Genomic DNA, 19699 nt, shown 5'->3' with positions numbered 1-19699 from the left:
TCAGTATCATTAACTTATATTACAATTTTGAAGATACACTCTATAGTAGCTAAAGACTTTGTAGTAGAAAGAATTGTTACACTAATTTGTCCAGAGGATTTTGTCAGATCCATCTTGGTCTTGGTCTTGTTCTGATTCTGATTGATCTTCTTCAAAATGTCTATGTTTCTTTCTAGCTTTGTGGCCTGATCTAGAAGAGATTTCTTTGTTCAAATTTCTTTGTGCTCTTGATGATGATCTTGACTTGGTTGAGGTAGAACCAGCGTTGGAAGAAGCATCTTTAACTTTAAGTTTAGGAACATCTGGTAATAGGTTGTTCCTAGGTGGCTGCAAATTTAAGTCACTACTACAACCTTGGATTTGTTGTTGGATAGAGTCCATGTCATTTGATGGTTGGGTGGATTCATTATTATTGCATGATGATGATTCCTTTGATTTGGATGACCTAGTTTTTGGATTCTTTGGCCTGTCTGATTTTTCCTTTGCATGAGATTCTCTCATGTTTCCCATTGATTGCCTCCTTGAACCTCTTTTTATTGAATCTGTCTCAAACCCAATTCTTTTTATATTATCATCAACATTTATGATACATATCAAGTAAAAAGTGCGTGGCAAAAAATATTACATGAAGCGAAATTAATATGTTAGTTCATATTTAATTTATGAGTCCCGCTAACATTTCATCTCATAAAACTATTCATCGATAAACTAAACTTTTCAGATTTAGAACTCTAATATCATGTCATGATACCACTCATTCTAAAGGCTTACGCTGATGAAAAAGAATAACACTAATGGTTATATCTCTAATACTACCTAAATCTTCATTATACGCATTGTACATATATTTCATTGGCTCCACGTACTTTTCCTTAATTTATTATTAAATAATAGTAAAATAAAAAAAAGCGAAGGTGAATAGTAAAAGATACCGTCGGAATATTCATCTCCTTGGCTATGAATGTCTCCATGAAGACTTAGAGGTGCTGATGCTGAAAGTCCATGAACAGATTTAAACTCGTTCATCTGAAACAAACCCAAATCAATTTAATATTAAAGATACATTTTCTAGAAAATTCAAATTACAAAAATCAGTACTATATCATACTAATACTAAGGTCCAGTTTGGGTAATCAACTTAATTAAGTTTCTTTTGATAAAATAACTTAAACAATAAATGACTATGTTAAAAATAACTTATAGATAAGTTATTTTGTGTTTGAATTTTTAACTCTAAAAGTGTTTATTTTATAGAAATGTGATGAAAAGTAGAAATATTATGAGAGAAGTCATTTTTTTTAACTTCTCTATAAACTCCTAAATAACTTCTTAGAAAGTTGTAATTTTGTTTTGAAAATTGTACCAGACATTAATACTACTACTTTTCATAAGTCAAAAGTTAAAAAAAGTTACTTCTAAAGTTTTCCAAACGGGCCCTAAATATGTTTAACACTTTTAAAAAAAAATGTGCATTTAATATCTAGAATAGATACGTGTTAAGTTTATTAATTGAAATTCATTTTATAAAAGATATATATAAAATTTATGTTCTCAATATATTTATTAAAATAAATATTTAAAATTTTTTACGAATAATAATTTTAACATGTATATATAAATTTTTTGTTTTTATTTATTTATTTATTAAATTATTAAGCATGTTATTAGTCATATGTTAGTATTAAGTCTACTTAAGATACAGCCAAATTAAGCATTAAGTAATTGAATAATCTTAAAACAAAGCTTTGTTTTATTTCCTACTAACAAACGATTTTTTTTAAAAGTTGAATTATTTAGAGTGAATTTATAAAAAATGACCTATATTATGTTTTATACGATGTTGTGTGCCTTTGTAAAATGTCAATGACATTTTGTCTTTTCATAATTCTAAAAAGAAAACATAGAGATAGACAATAAAAATACTAAATAATGTGAACAATTGATATATAGAATGTTCAATTTATTAGATTCACGGATGGTTATCCTAATATTAAGATTTAAGTGAGTAATTTAAAGATATAGTGTATTTTTATTTTATTGAACCAATTTTAGAATCTATTATTTACAATAGCCATTGTCTATCTAATAAAGTATTTTTAAATAATATTTTTTTTATAAAATATCAATAACGTTTTATTTTTTATATTTAAAAAAATAATTTTATTACAAAAAGATGAATGATATTTTATCTTTTTGATAATTAAAAAAACATTTTTATTATAAAATGATAATAATATTTTGTGCTACTATCACAACATTATAAAATATTAAAATAATTAAATATTATCGTATTTTATGTTGAAATTAATAATATGTAAATAAATTAATCCTAAAATTTGTTATGAATTGAAGTTCTATTTAAAAAATCATTGTTTACTAATAAATTATAATATAGACAAGATAAAATTTTAACTGAACGAATAAATTAACTACTCAATTAATCAAAGTGAGTCCTTTTTTTTTTTTTTTTGTGTAACTAAAGTGAGTCTTTTAAAAGCAAGGTTTGAATATGATTTACAAAGAAAATAGAGAAGTACCCAGCTAGGATTATTTTCAGCCGAAGGACCCTGCCACCCGATGTGGGCCACATGCTTCACATCTGTGGGATGACCAATCTCAATTTCTTGTTCTTTATCACTCTCTGCAAATTATATACTTTAAATTATGAAAAATTCAAAAGGCAATTAGATATAAATAATCAATTTACATGAAGGTCACATTCATAATTAACTTACCAAATATCTGAGAAATGAATCTAATCCCTCTTAGAATGCCCTTCACCTTGCAATTGTTGGACATGTTCAACAAAATCTTAAGCTTTGGAAATTAATTCTAATTTACACAAGTTGGTTGTAAATAATATGTACTTAGTGAAATGGAAGATAAGAATGCAACACTGAATGAGACCCACAAAGACACAATCATGAATTTCAAGTAATGTTTTTTTTTTTTTTTTTTGCCCTTCCTTCTCAGTACTTGCAAGTTTCAAGTTATTGTTGTCCTATGATTCTCCTGACATTTGAAGAAATAGAAGAATTGTTTAAAAAAATATTTAAGGCACTCTCTCTCTCTCTCTTTTAAACGAATAGTGTCTATTAGGATGATGAGAAAAGGGTTCAAGTCCTAGTATCTTGGACACCAAATTTTCTGTTTAAAAAGCATACCCAATTTTAGTTTCATGAAATGTAGGGTAGTGGTTTGTTTGTTGATTCTATCCTTCAATTGAAACCTGAAGCTTGCCGAAATTTTAGGTGTGAAAGTGAGAGTGACTGAATTTAGGAAGGTCCTAATAATCCTAATATGTTTTGTCTATAGAACGAAATTAATTAATTAATGGATTATTAGTGAGTGCGTATCAATGAGTTTTTAAGAAGGAAAAAAAAAAAGAACCAAAAGGTTCCACTTTTGTAAAAAATAATGAAAAATCGTATGCTAAGTTTATTATTAAGATTATTCAAGTTTTTTTTTTTTTGGAAAGATAATTCAAGAACGTTAATGGAATCATTACCATTATTGTCGATGATATATAGATACTTCCTTAAAAAAGTATTTAACAAAAAAAAATTGAACTCCTTTATTTAAAAAATAATCTTTATTAAATACTAGAAGATCATCGAATGATGTTGTTTTTAAAAAATATAGAAATCTAAATATAATTATCACCATATAACAAATATAGGAGTAAATTTTATCTAGCAATAAACACGATTTTTATAAGAATAAAGTTCTATATTCAAGTTATAATCTTAACCAAATTCAATCAAGTATTATATATTTATGTGTGCAGGTTTTTTTGATTTGGTGTGTTGTGTCTTTTTCTTTTTTTTCTTTTTCATTATCTTTCTTTTTTTGTTATCGTCATCACCAATAACATCAATATTTTGTTAACATCTTTATTGGTTCTGATTTTTTCTGGTGTCATCAATAAAATTATTATATCACTTTTCATTTCATTACATTCAATTTATCTTAAAAGTCATCCCAACTTTTGGGATTGGACTACAAATGAACGGGAATATCATTATAACAATACAATTGTGTAATAACAAATAAATAAAAAATTGTGTATTCTATAAACTCAAAAACTAGTCCTATAATTTTCGATGCATTTCTAAGTTAATTGTGTCGTAATCACTATATAAGGTGTATGTGGTCTCATTATCCTACATAATTCAAAATTTTTCTTCCTCCTCCTTATCATCTTTGTCGTTTTCTTCTTTTTCCTTTTTTTATCTTATTTTATTTTATTTTTTTAATTTTTTCTTAATTTACTCTTTTGAGAAGAATAAAACTAACAAAAAAATATTAAATAAAAAAATAAATAACTGTAATAACATGAAAAAGAAGAAAAAAAAAAAGCAAAACCAAAATGCATCAACAACATCATAATAGAAGAAGGAGGAAGCACACGAAGAATAAATATAAAGTAAAGTGAAATTTTATTTACATTAATGAAATACGTATGTACATATTACGTATAATGAAAATAGTTTTTGTTAAATTTAAGTCAATTTAATTAAATTTAATTATCAAAAATACTTAAATATATAATACCTCTCTTTCTATAAATAGACTCACCAATATAATTAATTAAAGCTATTTGTAATTAATTCATGATTTTAGGCGTTCAAATGTAGAATCATGGCAGGATAAAAGCTTGAAGGTCTATTTGTAGCATTTATATCGATAATATTGAAAGACAATAAAAATCAGTTAAAATCATTTAAATTTATCTTATTTTGTAACTAATAAATATTAAATTATTTTTTATTTTTTTAACATTATCATATATATGTCATTGTTTTGATATGTATAAATAATTAAAGAAAAATAATTAAAAATCTTAATTGAATTTTCTAATTATTCTTTTAAATTTTAAACAAAAAAATTTAAGTATTTTATTTCATTAATATTTTAAAAATAATATATATTTAACTTTGTATTCATTTAAATATTATAAGATAAAAAAATAAACTAAAATTTCAGGCTCCGGATCATTACTCATAATATATATCAAATTACACTAATAAAGATGATCATCAATCTAAATAATTTGTAGTAAAAAATTGGAATCAAGCTAGAACTGCTTCACTTTGTGCATTAAGCTTTCAAATTATCCATTCCAATACTAGCCTGCATCAAAATAAGAAGAACAACTTAAACCAATAAAAACAATATATATAAAAATATTATATGAAATAATCTAATTTATGCATGTATTAACAATTCCAAAACCAGGTTCACATTCTACTATAAAAATTCATCAGCATTATGCTAATAGGAATAAAAATAAACTTGGTCAGCTTAACACAATCTTCTGGATTATTGCAATATACAATTAGTATAGTAATTAAGTAATTAAAATTTGTACCAGAAATTTATGATTCTCCTCCAGCACTGAAGAGAAATCGGTACAAAATTTTTTCATTTCAGGTCCAAATTCCCCTCCACCACAAAGCGCTTGCATAAATTTTTCTCTATCTGGAAGAAGCTTCATTGCAACCTGCAATAGAACTATTTTCTTATTTTCTCTCTTATTTCTTTTGCCATAATGAATTAAAAAGAAGAAAGAATTATAATAACTTACATGGAAAGTTTTAATAGCTAACCAGCCATGCCATCTTTTGAGTGTCTTGTTGTATGAATCATTGCAAGCTTCTTGCATGCTCCAATTCTTATGTTCCTCTAAGTTGCTGAACATTTTTACACTGTAATCCATTCCCCTAACAAAATTGCCATGCCATTGTGTTTTAATGTTTCTTTGGATTGACATTTTTTTGGTTTGGAAAAAGTATATTTAAAAAAAAATTAAAACATTCCTCTTAAATTTTAATCATATTTAGATATATTTTTTTTTTGAAAAAATATTAAATAATATATTTACTTTTACTATTAGTGCATAACACTTTGTTTTAAAAAAATAAGAAAATAATTATTTTCTTTATAAAAATATCATTTATCATAATTAATAATTATTATAATTTATATCCTTAACTATATTTTTTATGTTTAAAATTATTATTAATTAATAAAATTAGATTAATTTGTTAGAAATTTTGTTTTATCAATTTGAATAATATAAATTTAATTTATCATGTGTAACAAAATTACTATGACTTTAAAACCTTGTTTGATAAAATTTTTCAATAACTTTTTTTTCTTCGCGCATAAATTTAATGTAATAATGAAAAAAAAAAGTTTAATTATCCTGTTGATCTCTATAGTTTTACCAAATTTTTAATTAAATTTTTATATTTTTTTCTTTTTAATTGAGTCCCTACACTGTTTTTAATTTTGTAATTACGTCCTTTTTATATTAAAAATAACATAATATTTTTATCAAAATACATGCAGCTAAAGACTTTATTAAGTTTTTAATTATAAATACCTTCAATTTGTAAAAAAATATTCACTTAATTCTAATATTTTTTACACTAAAAAAGACTTAATTACAAAATTAAAGCAGTGTAGAGACCCAATTTGTTATTGAAAGTTTGAGTGTCTTTGTTTGATATGGAGTTATTTTTTTAAAAATTGATATTAAATAAATCAGACGGATATGATTTGTTTGAAGAAGGAAAACAAACTACAAATCGAAGTACTTTTAATTTTTTATTTTTGAAAACAAAGATCAGAGAGTCAAATGTCAATGTTAATTTTTTTTTATAATTTTTAAAAGGATCTCGTCTGAGAGATAATGGACTATTTGTACAATAGACTATTTAGTTACAAAATGAACATCTTTCATACTTTTGACCTCTCGGATCTAGAACTCTAATACAATGTCATGATACCACTCATCCCAAAAACTTCAGCTGATGAAAAATAGTAACACTAATGGTCATATCTCTAATACTCCCTAAACTTTCATTGTACACATTGTACAAATATTCCATTGACTCCTTATACTTTTACTTTTTAAAAACATAAATCGATCCGTCCGTTCTGTGATTCATTAAAAAAAAAGTTAAATAACACAAATGGATAGATTCGAGTTTTAAAAATAAAAAAGATCACTATGTAACAAAACAAAAAATTGAAGACACCGATTTCTTTCATCATATAGTATTGAAAAACACATCTCATGACTCATTCTTTGTGTTACACACAGGGACGGATTCAAAGGGGGGCAAGTAGTGGCCTTGGCCCCCCCAACAAATTTTAAAAGCTCATATACTATTATAATAGATATTTTGTATAGAATAAAATTTAATAATATAGTGATAGTAAAAAGAGTTATTATTCTTATTAATGAGCTATAGTTTAAATGGCATAGTCTCTTCATACTCAATTAAGAGCTCGTAAGTTCAAGTCTCTTTATTTTTGGTAAAAAAAAAGAGTTATTATTCTTTATGTAATAGGGTTTAAATTTTTCTACATATATTTATATTATTTGTATTTTTTATTTAATTCGAATTTTTTTTACATTTTTTCTTAACACATTTATAATCATATAAAAATACTTTAATATTATTATAATAATATTATTTTTTTTAATTTTATTTAGTTTTTATTCTTTTTTAATTAATTTTTACCCTATTATTATATAAAAACACTTTAATATATTTTAAATTCACGTAACAAAATTGTTAGTGTAATTAACTTATATTATTTTATGTTATATTTCTTAATGATATAAAACATAAAAATATAACTTACTGTCACATAAATATTTAATATAGTAAATTAATTAACAAAATATTTAAAAATATATAATTTTATATTTTAATTTATTAGATATAAAACTATAAAAAATTATGAAAAAATTATAAAAACTGAGATAATTTTTTTATTTGACAAGTATTTATTAATTTTTTAAATTAAAAAATTAATTATGATTATATCTATTATTAAATATATAGCTTTATATTTGATTATATAATATTTTAATTTTCGGCCCCTCCACTCTTAAATTTCTGGATCCGTCCCTGGTTACACACTATCATGCAGCATAGAAAAAAAATAATAAATGCCTTTAACTTGGTTTTAAAGCATAACTTCAAAATTATTTTCATATTAAAATTTTTTGGCCAGAAAATAGTACTTTAACTTTTTTTTTAAGGTCAATTATGAATATGACGCAGAATTTTTTCAAGAATTGAAATAATACAAGTTTTATTTAAAAAAATTATGAGTAATAGTGCACAAACCTTGTCAACCATAGTAGGGCATTAGTGCAGCTAGATGAAGACTTGTGTGTTTTATCTTCAATTTCTTTCTCCACTACTCTGTATAGAAGTTTGTATTCACAAGGGTTGGACTCATACCTAGACTCCAATCTCTGTACATATAAGTTTGAAGACATATATATGAAGGTAATTAAACTGAAAAAATGACATAAATTAAGGTTATCAATCTAAGAGTGTCTTCCTTACCAATATGTTACCACCAACATCAGATTTTACAAATGAAAATGCTCCCCCTAACATGTCTGAAATTAATCACATAAACATCAGAGGTGTAAATCTTGATAAATCATACTCATTTCAAAATTTATCTATCATGTGTCTTAAAAACACATGTTAAGATTACAAATTAATTTTTTTTTATCGAAAATATAAAAAATTTGAGTTTTTAATATATTTATTTTATATTTATTAAATAAAAAAATTAAAATCTTTTACTAATAATAAACTCATCATATATGTCCTTGTTAGCTAAATCCCTTAATTTATATTCTTGATATATAAAAAAAATAAAAAAATTTAAATATAATGAATGTTATTCTTAAAAAACATAAAAATACAAAAATTTAAAGTTTTTTCTTTTTAAAAGTTGGGGATAAATAAGGGACGTTTAATTAATTTTCATATAAAAATACACCTAAAATACCAACTATAAAATTCGAGCCCACTTGAAAAAGAATAATGTCATATATTATGATCGAATTTGTATCATTATAAGGATATACTATTGAATATAATTTTAATTTTTATCAATTGTGAAATCATCTAATAATAATAATATTAAATTCAAAGACATATATAAAAAATAGTCTAATGCACAAGTATATTGCATCTAATATAATATAGATAATTTAATCTGATAATTATATTAAATAGACAAAAATATAAATAAAAAATTTACAATTCACAAAATACCCATCAAAATTTATAAATATCAAAGTAGAGTCAAAAGTTTAATTTTCATAGACAAAAATACACTCTAAATCTACTAATGATATGCATGACATTTTTGTCCAATAAAAATAATCTTTCTTATATATTTTGATATTTACGATTTTTTGTAAGTATTTTTGTCCAGGACAAACTCTTTTATGCATGATTTTGTCCATTTACTCCAAAAAAATAAAAAAATAAAAAAATATACCTAAAACCGGTAAGACACTTTTGCATACATTCAAGAAGGGTTTAGTGAGTATCTTTCCCTCTTTAGATTTGACTTTAGCCAACTCCTCCAAAGGCACCCGAAATACCTGTCCTTCCACCATCGTTCCTCTCCTCCTGCAATCATTCATCAATAATATCAATGTTTTTCACTTTACTAACACATTATGTGCCATTCAAAATCAAAACACATGCAAAAATAATTAGTAACTAAATAAATAAATGATTCAATTGAAAAATGCAGCATCTGATGATTTAATTCAATTGAAATCTATTCCGATCTGATCAATAACTGGATTCCTTAGATTGAACATTTTGATCATACTTGATTACCGATAAATAATGACATTAAAAAAAAAAAGAGAAATTAGGGTTCGTATAGAAGGAAGTAAGAATTAATGAATTACCTTCTGAGTTTTTTTCTAGTAATGGTGTCGCTGTCGGAATCTGAGGCAGTTAGTTCTGTTATTTCAACTAGTTCTTTAGCTTTTTCGATCCGGATTCATTAAAATTTTGGTTTTCAATAATAATAGTATATATATTTAGTAAATTGAAATAGTAAATTATTTTTAATATGTAAAATAATTTTGATAAAACAAGAATTTCCTTTTTTATCATTTTTATTATACATCTTATCAGTCAAAGATTTATTTCTACATTATTTTAGAATCTTTTATTGACCATTGATATGGTTTGGTTTTAAAAATAGCTATTATAGATTCAACTTGTAACTACACATATATTTGATTTCATTCCTTCTTGTCTCCATTCATTATATATTTTTCATTTATCATACTCTTTTAATAAGGAAAATAATTAACCATTAATTTACTATCACACATGATCTATCACCCATTATGAATTGTAATTTAGTTTGATTGTGTAATTATTTTAGAGTATAATATAATTGATGACATAAATGACTCAAACGAACATTTAATTGATATATTGATTCACAACATCAATACAAAATAAATTCTGTCTGAGAAATAAAACTTCTTTTTATATAGCTAAGCTATTTATATATATCTCTTCAACAAATAAATTAGTACAGGGATTAAGTTTTGACATTTATATACAACCTTTGCAAGTGTTATAGAATAGAATTCTTCTTAATTTGACTTCAAATTTAAGACAACTATGGATAGAAGAAGACAAGGTTAGAATATGCTTTCAAATCATTCTCTTTTTTTTTTTTTTACCAAAAATACAATCATACTCAATTGGATGGAATTGTTTGATCTTAAAGGGGACCCTCTATAATTTCGCACGTGCCTGCCTGCCATCCTCAAAGATAAGAGACTCGAACCTGCAACTTCTTAATTGAGTATGAGGAGACTATGCCATTTGAGCTATTATTCATTGGCTTTCAAATCATTGTCTTATGCTCTGTTAATGTGTTTATTTGTAGTGTTTAAGCTATATATTTTCACATGCATGCTATATGCAGCAATGCATTTTTTTTTACGAAAGATAGGGAGATTCGAACCCACGATCTCTTAAATAAGTATGTGGAGACTATACTATTTGATTATAACTCATTGGCACGCAACAATGCATTGTTGTGATGATTGTTCTATCTGTATACATGTTTTGGACATTAATTTTTAAGGTTTAATTTATCTTTTTATACGGATTATACTCTCTTTTGCAGGCATATGTTAAAGAATATTATCACTTTTAAGCAAGTTACAAACTTTACAAAGAAAATTGTGAAGGATGAACTGCATCTTCATCAATTGATTTATATATTCAATTGTTTTTATTTTTAATCCTAATAACAACCCACTAATTAAGTTAAATTAAATGAATAACGGTTTCTACAAACGACCCCTACCATCACCTCCGGCAGTTGATTTTATTTCCGATGAAAGCAAGGTTAGTGCATGCTTTTAAACCATTATTTTGTTACATTGTTAAATAATATACGCCATTTACTTAAGGTGGAAACTCATGTGTAATTGATTTCACGTGAAGTTGATAACTTAAAACTGTTAGATGAAAATTTAGTCAAATCAGTTAAATTATCTAACGGCTCTCAGATATTAAATTCACGTGAAGTCGATTGCACCTGAATTTCCACCTTTACTTAATCGCCTGTTACTTAATTTACACTTTCTGTAGTTTTTAAGCTATGTATGTTATTTGCAATCTTGCATTGTTGTTTGTTACTGTGCTATATTTTAATTTGCTTGAATCTTACATTAAAGCTGAAAATTAAAATAGATGATTTTAAAATTTTAATTGATCAACGTAACCATGAAGTGCAATGATATCGTTTACTCCATGTAGTTGGATAAGGTTTTGTTCTTGTTATCGTTGTTATTGTATTTGATCAAAGAAATCAGTTTTTTAAAGAAAAAAAAAAATGTTATTGTATTTGATCAAAGAAATCAGTTTTTTAAAGAACAAAAAAAAATATTTTGTAATAACTAAAAACTTATTCAATAATACAACCTCTGCATATTTATTTGCTAGCAAATAAGCAACATGAGTGAGGACCATACACATTATAGAAATGGTCATATTTTAATTTTGCAACGAAAAATTTGAGAGCCTATAAAATTACCCATAAAAATATAAATGAATTTTATATTTACTAAAAATTAGACTAATTTAATAAAATTATAAAAAATTAGAAATTATTTTGGGAACTAAATAATACTATGCTCCTACATATTCTTCAAAAGTTCACATTAGAATTGGATTAGAATTCGTTAGGTATAATCATTGTTTTTTTTGTGAATAAATAGAAAAGAAAAAAAAATAGAGACAAAACTAAATTAATTAGTTAGGTTCATATATAAATTTATTAGATGTTGAAGTTTACTCTATGGTTGGCTCCAATTCAAGCGAATGTTCGCAATAGAAGTATCTGCTTTAACCATACAATTGATAACACTATTTGTTTTCCCCTGAAATAAAAGAATAGAGACTATCCAATTTCAATTCATAACCTCCTATATATACTTTGCCAAATTCCATTCCGAAATATCCTTACGAAGCATTTTTTAGTTTACCAAAAAAAGAGTTTCTAAACAGTCTGTTTCACAAATAACCTCACGAAATCTACTCTCCCAAGCAAGAAGTAAACCTCTCCAAGTTACATACAATTCAGCAAAAAGAACACTTTGTCCTAAATAATTTTTTATTGTTTTAAAAAATTTCAATAATTATTCTTAATGATTGATTTTCTTTTGTTTATTTGAAAAGAACTAATTTATATAATTTAATTATTTTATAATAAAAGTTATTAAAAATTTCAGTATATCAATTTTTATTTAGTAAAAATTTCTCTGAGGAGAGAATAGTTTATTGGGAAGGGTGCCAGTACGGCAGAGGCATCAGCGATGAGCGATAATTAAAAACAAAAAAACGCGGGATATATTCTTTCAATAATTCGGTTACTGTGTTATGTGTTTGCAAATTCCAATGGCGACGGCGGGGTTGTATCGGCGGTTTCTTTCGTGCCCCCCCGCCGTGGAATTCGCTTCCTCTCCAGGCAAGGTTGCTTGTTGCTTGTTGCTTACTCTGCTTTTTTTTTTTTTTTTTTTTTACCTAATCATCATTTCAATTGAATCGAATCTGCATTCTGCAGCAACTGTTTCTTGAAGCTATTCAGAACGGAACCATGGAAGGCTTCTACAGGTTGGTCTCTTATTTCCAGACCCAATCGGAACCCGCCTACTGCGGCCTTGCAAGCTTATCCATGGTCTTAAATGCTCTTGCCATTGATCCTGGTCGCAAATGGAAAGGTTTCTTACTTCCTATTTCCCTGATTAGGGTTTAGTTGATTGAATCCCCTACCTCAATTTGCTGTGTAATCAATCATACAGGTCCTTGGAGATGGTTTGATGAATCTATGTTGGACTGTTGTGAGCCTCTTGAAAAGGTCAAAGCTAAAGGCATCTCCTTTGGGAAGCTCGTGTGCTTGGCTCATTGTGCTGGAGCAAAAGTTGAAGCCTTTCATGCTAGCCAGAGCAGCATCGATGCTTTCCGTGAATATGTCATGAATTGTTCAGCTTCTGATGAATGTCATGTCATCTCTTCGTACCACAGGGCTGCTCTCAAACAAGTATGTCTTCAAAGCTATAAAATTTGTTTAGGTAGACATTCTTGATGCTTATATGGTATTCTGGATGAAATGATGAACATGAATATTTTAATTTAACTTTCACAATAGACTGGAACTGGTCATTTTTCACCTATTGGAGGCTATCATGCTGGGAAGGACATGGCGCTTATTTTGGATGTTGCACGATTTAAGTATCCTCCTCATTGGGTTCCACTTTCGCTTCTCTGGGAAGGCATGAACTATGTTGACGAATCCACTGGACAAACTAGGGGGTAATTTTCTTGTATAAGTTTTATACTTTTTGACTTTGTATGCCTAGTTATAGTTAGTAGAAATCAATGATTAGATGTCCGTTTACTCAAGAGTGTGTTAATTCTATATGTAATTTCTGTAATTATTTATTCTTTCCAGGTTCATGCTTATATCAAGGCCACATAGGGAACCTGGCATGCTTTATACTCTGGTATTTGTCTTTCCATTATATAATGGGCCCAAACTTGGCATTTCATCATATATAAAAATGTTGGTATGGATAATAAATTGTTTGGATAATTTCTGTTACATGTGCGAGTGAAGAGATTCCTTTACTTTTTATTGAATTATACTTCAGGTTTTGTGGTATGGTGAACTTGTTTGTTGGAGCATATTGGACAGTTTGTTTATTTCAAGTTTGTGTGATCTTCTATCTAGCAGATGTTGTGAAATGAACCACAATTTTCCTTTCTTAATCAAGCATTTCCCTTAGTTTGTAATAGATATGAACTTGTTAGTTTGTCTCTTAAAACTATAGATGAAATTGTGTCCAGAAGATACCTTGTTTTCCATCATATTTCATGATTTCAGTGTCTGTTCAGGTACATTCTTTCTTTTGTGATGATATTATCTCATTCGGTTCGTATGGAATTTGCTAGTAGGTGTTTGGAAGAAAAAAAATTGAGGTTTGATTCAAAAGTCATTTTGAAATCAATGATTACAAAATCCAAGTTGGAAAGTCAGTTTGCACATTGGACCATTTGATGTATTTTTGAGAATATGTGGTGCCGTTCTTAATTTAATGGACTTCAGAATTCTGCGAGTATGAAACTTATTTACATGTGTGGGTGACTGGGTGTGTAGTAATAGTATATTTTTAGAAAGTGATGCCTGTACATTTTGTTGTTTATGTTGGTTGGTGTGGGTGGATGGATGCATTACGCACTTCTTTTGATGTTACAGAGCTGCAAACATGAGAGTTGGATTAGTATTGCAAAATTCCTAATGGATGATGTTCCTCTTCTATTAAAATCAGAGGATGTGAAAGACATTCAAATGGTTCTTTCAATAATAGTCACATCACTTCCATCTAAATTTGAGGAATTTATCAAATGGGTTGCGGAGATCAGGAGGCGAGAAGATGGTGGTCCAAGTTTAAGCCCAGAGGAGAAAGCAAGGCTTGGTGTTAAGGTTTGACATGTTTCTTACCAACTTATCGTAATTCTCTCCAAAATTTAAATCTACTGCAGTTAACTCCTTTTTCATGCAGGAAGAGGTATTGAAACAAGTGCAGGAGACAGGGCTTTTCAAACATGTGATTCGCTTTATGTCAACTTCTTGCAGCATACATTCACCCACTTCAGGTGATGGAGACACCTTACCTGACATTGCTGCAAATGTTTGTTGCCAAGGAGCAGAAATTTTAGGTGGGAAAATTAGCTCATCGGCGGAGTATTGCTGTCATGAAACATGCTTGAAATGCTGCAAAGCTGAAGATGAAAAACCAGTAACAATGGTTTGTGGGACTGTGGTAAATGGCAACAGTGAGCAAGGGGTTGATGTGCTGATTCCTTCTGCTAGAAAATCATGTTGCACTTGCTCTAGCCTAAGTGATTCCATTAGGATGCACCCAGCTAGCACAGATGTGCTAACTGTGCTTTTACTGTCCTTACCATCTACGACATGGTCTGATATCAAAGATGAGCGGCTCTTGAGGGAAATAAATAGCCTGGTTTCAGTTGAAAATCTTCCTACTTTGCTTCAAGAAGAGGTAGTTATCATAATTTATTTTTTAACAAAAATTTAACTATCTCCTTTTATCCTCAATCTCTTGTTAATCACTAATATCATCCCTTGATGCCTCTTGTTCTGTTTGTTTAATCTTGTGCTCACTGTTTTTGGTTTTCATGAATTTGTGGAGAAAATAATGAAAACATTGGAAAACAATGAAATCATATTTTCTATTTTCACTTTTTTCTTCACAAAATCCTAAACCGAAAACGTTGAAAATGAAACCAAAGAGGTGAGATTGTCTTTGTTTGTACCTCTTTTAATTCTTATATGGAAATTTGCATTTGACCTTTTTATGTAAGCAATGTAAATTCCGTACACAAATATGTTGAATCGCTAGTAGCAGCCCACATATTCGAGTCTTTCGCTGCAGGTTGTTGTACCGAGTCGTGATGCAGTAAACTTCTCAATAAAAAACAATGTCTTTCCATGCTTTGTAGCACTCTGATTTCTGCATATTCTGTTCTATTTCCATCTTCTGCTTATAATATAAAATCTGGATTTCAGGTTCTGCACTTAAGACGTCAGCTACATCTTCTGAAGAAATGTCAAGAGGATAAGGTAGATGAGGATCTCCATGCGCCTTTCTCTTAGAATCTCTCTCATTTCGGTCATCCTGGTCAACCCACGTTGAATAGTATAGAATTACTGAAATTGGTGACTATCCGCTGAAGAAATTTTGGTACATAATTGCAATTGCAGCAGGTTTTTATTTTTTAAATTGTTTTGTAGGACATGCTAGTGCTACTGAAGACGCTAGAGCATTTAGTAATTTACAACTTAGCTGTGATTTTTTTTTCGATATTTTAACTATTCATACAAATTTCAAGGAAGAGAAATCATCCGGTGATAGATTTTGTTGAATGATTATAGGAGATCCATTTTTGTATATTCTAATATTCATTGGTCGTCAAATTACATTGTTATATCAAGTAGCTATTCTATTCAGAATATGTCTACCATTTCACATTCGGTTTGTGAGATTTGATTTTCTCATCCTCATCATTGAAAGCTCGTCAAGGCACTAATTACTAACTTGGGTTTTTAACGTTTTGGAGCATATTTAATGAATGTTCTAAGAAATGAAACATTTAATGTATAATTGTATATACATGTCAATTTAACTCAAAATTGCAATGTTTAAAGTTTATTAATATTTGAAATGAGTGGTTTTGTTTGGGAAGTTTATAAGAATTTCTTTTTCCTTTGAACGAGATAGGCATGAGTTGTGCTTCCATTCAAGCTTAAAATATTGGGATATACAAACACCAATGAAGTCTGAGTAACATTCACTAAGTTTTCAAGAAATTTTTTTATTACACATCCAAGTTTTAATAAAATTCAATTTCCAAATCAATCTTTAATTTTTTTATTTTATTAGACAAATTAATTTCACATCAAAATTGATATAGAAACTAAAAAGAAATAGAAGTCCTAAAAAATTCTTATAATTATCAAATCATTAAGAGCACCTCCAATTGGCCAAAAATTGAAGCCCTCTGAGCAGGGATTTTTTTCTTCCAATAATAACTTGCTATGTGGCAAGTTATTATAAAATTAAATATTTATATAAAATTATAATTAATTAAATAATTAAATTATAATTAATTTATTAATAATTAATTATATTAAATGATTATATCTAGACTTAATTAATAATTTATATTAATTATTTATTCAAAAAATAAATAATTTAATCATGTTTAATTTATTAATAATTATAATAATTAATTATATTAAATAGTTATATCTTTATTTAAATAATAATTTATATTAATTATTTATATTAATTATTTAAATAATAATTAATATAAATAATTATATTAAATCAATATTAAATATTGTTTATATTATTATATTAAATTATAATTAATTAAATTTATTTACATAAAAAAATAAATTTAATTTTTACATCTTATAAAATAATTTAACTATGTTTTTTTAATATTAAGTAATTTTATAAATTAGTATAATTTCGAATTATATATTGTGTATTATACTATTATTTTTATATATAATTTTTTTAATATTAATATTTTTTAACAGTAAATTATTTTTGAATTTACAAATTTAAAAATATTATTGTAAAAAAATAGTAATGATATTAATTTTAATTATTTTAATTAATTAAGTGGGATCACAATAGGAACTAAAGTTAGTTTTTCTTAACGGAGAAAAGAAAGATGTTTTCAGTTTCTATTTACTGTTTATGACGCAAAAATTGGGCGAAAGCTAGTGCACTCCAGATAAAGTAGGGAGTGCAGCACTCCTTAAAAGTTAACCTACTATCAAAAGTTATCAAGTAAATTTAATTTATTTATTATTGTTATTATTTTTTTTTGTCATGGGCTGAACAAACAAACCAGCACTAACAAAAAGACTAATTCCTCTGTTACTCTGTTATTGTCGATGTGGTGTCTTTAAATATTTTCACTGTCTTCCACTATCGTTTTAGCTAGCTATAGATTTTGACGCTCTTGAACCCACCCTATTCCACTTCTACCATAAATGACCATCAAAGTCCGAAAAATTGCTGCCATAGAAAAGGAAGACGCATGTCTGTCGCCACCACTGCTGGTTAGCTAACTCCAAACGCAAAACGGATTCTGCAGAAGAACCCGGTTTCCATGAAGGCGCATGATTCTAAGATGACGACGCAGTCAAAGCACAATATGCATGGCAGTTACAACAAGTCCATTATTTTTTATTTCAAATTAACCTCAACGTGTACGTAATAGAATGAAAAATTAAAATACAATTATATTTAAACAATTATTTGTATTATTTTTTATTAATTTATTCAAAAAATAATTAAATTCTGAAGCTAATTGGTATAAATTATTACAGATATAAAACTAAGAAAAAATTTTATTTGTATAAAAATGAGCCTAATAAATAATTATTCTATTTAATATATAATTAAGAGTATTTCTTTCTTTGCCAACGAATTATAGTTCAAATGACATAATCTCTTTATATTCACCTAAGAATTGGTAAAAAAAAAATACTTCTTTCCCTTATTAACTTTTTTAAACATTAATTATTTATTTTACATATAATATAAAAATAAATGAATATAATATTTATTGAGTAGAAGCAATTACACAAAAAATTTTGTTGTCATAGTATTTGAACGAAAGAAAAGAAAATGTTATTTTAAGAAAAAATAATAATATATTTTTAATAATATTCTTAATACAAAATAATAAATTTTAAATATTTTTTTAAATAATATATATTAACTAAAATAATATAATTATCCCAAATAATATATTATAAATATAGTAAAATAACATATTTCAATAAAAAAATTGTTAATAAAAAATTATATAAATATTTTTTTTACATGAATTTTTGTTTTGCACAAAATAAAATTATTATATGTTTGTTTGCTTTTTACGTTGTATAAATATTTTTTAATTAAATTTATATAGTACTAAATCTTTTATCATTCTGTTCATGTTTAATGTTTTAATTTTGTTTCACACAAAATAAAATTATATATATATATATATATATATTATATATATAATACAAAATTTTTATCATTGTATTTATATTTAATATTATAATTTTATTTCACATAAAACAAAATTTAAAATTTTAATATTATATATATATATAACACAATTTTTTTTATCATTGTGTTTATATTTAATATTATATTTTATTTCATACAAAACAAAATTTATTTAAATTTTAATATTATATAAATAATATATATTTAATATTATTTTTTTAAGATTCTAATATATCTTTTTTTTTATTTAGTACATGAATTTTTAACTTATTTTTTATGTATTATTTATTTTAATTCTAAAATCCAATAACTTTTTTTTTTTGTACAGACATATTGTTTTTAATATTTATATACTAATTTTTTATTTTGAACTTCATCTCAATATATGAGACTTGTCAAAAAAATTTAAAATTTGTAAAAAAATAATTAACTTGATTAACAGGTTACCTTTTTAAATCCAGACCATTCAAATAAAATATAATAAATGAAGAGTTTAGATTTAACAAATTCACAAAGTGTGCAGTACTCCATATTTAGTAAGGAGCGTTTAAGGATGAGCCCAAAAATTGATATAAGTTATTTTTATGACAATGAAGGCATAAATAGAAATTGAGATGAATTACTTATTAGATGATCTCATCATCCCTTTGGTATATTAATTTGGAGATTAACGCCCAACCCACTTGAGAGCATTAAACAAAAATAAAGCGGCGA

The 19699-nt window shown here is 26.2% G+C and overlaps 3 protein-coding genes across 4 annotated transcripts; 1 reads left to right on the top strand and 2 right to left on the bottom strand.

Moving 5' to 3' along the window:
- Nucleotides 1-81: 81 nt before the first annotated feature.
- Nucleotides 82-2799, bottom strand: LOC130936812 (CRIB domain-containing protein RIC10-like). Its single transcript, XM_057866967.1, has 4 exons — nucleotides 2736-2799; nucleotides 2538-2641; nucleotides 933-1026; nucleotides 82-542 (listed from the first exon to the last, which is right to left on the bottom strand). The coding sequence occupies exons 1-4, from the start codon at nucleotides 2797-2799 to the stop codon at nucleotides 82-84; spliced, it is 723 nt and encodes a 240-aa protein (XP_057722950.1).
- Nucleotides 2800-5100: 2301 nt separating this feature from the next.
- On the bottom strand, nucleotides 5101-9451 carry LOC130936806 (glycolipid transfer protein 1-like). The gene is made up of 6 exons (XM_057866960.1): nucleotides 9331-9451; nucleotides 8376-8431; nucleotides 8151-8281; nucleotides 5588-5723; nucleotides 5372-5503; nucleotides 5101-5133 (listed from the first exon to the last, which is right to left on the bottom strand). Exons 1-6 carry the CDS (start codon nucleotides 9449-9451, stop codon nucleotides 5101-5103), a joined length of 609 nt encoding a protein of 202 aa, XP_057722943.1.
- A 3262-nt stretch (nucleotides 9452-12713) lies between these two features.
- LOC130933008 (glutathione gamma-glutamylcysteinyltransferase 1-like) lies at nucleotides 12714-16434 on the top strand. 2 transcript variants are annotated; one of them, XM_057862494.1, is made up of 8 exons: nucleotides 12714-12849; nucleotides 12946-13102; nucleotides 13184-13422; nucleotides 13531-13694; nucleotides 13834-13885; nucleotides 14638-14865; nucleotides 14945-15445; nucleotides 15973-16434. In XM_057862494.1, exons 2-8 carry the CDS (start codon nucleotides 12979-12981, stop codon nucleotides 16057-16059), a joined length of 1395 nt encoding a protein of 464 aa, XP_057718477.1. In that variant the 5' UTR covers nucleotides 12714-12849; nucleotides 12946-12978; the 3' UTR covers nucleotides 16060-16434. The 2 variants fall into 2 exon arrangements, with proteins under 2 accessions (XP_057718477.1, XP_057718476.1); XM_057862493.1 differs by having other exon boundaries at nucleotides 12718-12854.
- Nucleotides 16435-19699: the final 3265 nt, after the last annotated feature.

Source organism: Arachis stenosperma, chromosome 6 (assembly GCF_014773155.1).
Source record: "Arachis stenosperma cultivar V10309 chromosome 6, arast.V10309.gnm1.PFL2, whole genome shotgun sequence".
Taxonomy (NCBI): Eukaryota; Viridiplantae; Streptophyta; class Magnoliopsida; order Fabales; family Fabaceae; genus Arachis; species Arachis stenosperma.
The sequence above is the reverse complement of the archived record's forward strand: the minus strand, read 5'-3'. Positions and strand labels throughout refer to the sequence as shown.

Excerpts from the sequence above, each read along its gene's own strand:
- LOC130936812 (XM_057866967.1), bottom strand. The coding sequence starts at position 2,799 with ATGTCCAACAATTGCAAGGTGAAGGGCATTCTAAGAGGGATTAGATTC. Across the intron at positions 2,642-2,735 it reads ATTCATTTCTCAGATATTTG|AGAGTGATAAAGAACAAGAA; the intron begins GTAAGTTAATTA and ends TATAATTTGCAG. Across the intron at positions 1,027-2,537 it reads CTGAAAATAATCCTAGCTGG|ATGAACGAGTTTAAATCTGT; the intron begins GTACTTCTCTAT and ends GGTTTGTTTCAG.
- LOC130936806 (XM_057866960.1), bottom strand. The coding sequence starts at position 9,451 with ATGGTGGAAGGACAGGTATTTCGGGTGCCTTTGGAGGAGTTGGCTAAA. Across the intron at positions 8,432-9,330 it reads AAGTGTCTTACCGGTTTTAG|ACATGTTAGGGGGAGCATTT; the intron begins GTATATTTTTTT and ends GATTAATTTCAG. Across the intron at positions 8,282-8,375 it reads ATGTTGGTGGTAACATATTG|AGATTGGAGTCTAGGTATGA; the intron begins GTAAGGAAGACA and ends TTATATGTACAG.
- LOC130933008 (XM_057862493.1), top strand. The coding sequence starts at position 12,762 with ATGTGTTTGCAAATTCCAATGGCGACGGCGGGGTTGTATCGGCGGTTT. Across the intron at positions 13,886-14,637 it reads CTGGCATGCTTTATACTCTG|AGCTGCAAACATGAGAGTTG; the intron begins GTATTTGTCTTT and ends TTGATGTTACAG. Across the intron at positions 14,866-14,944 it reads AAGCAAGGCTTGGTGTTAAG|GAAGAGGTATTGAAACAAGT; the intron begins GTTTGACATGTT and ends TTTTTCATGCAG.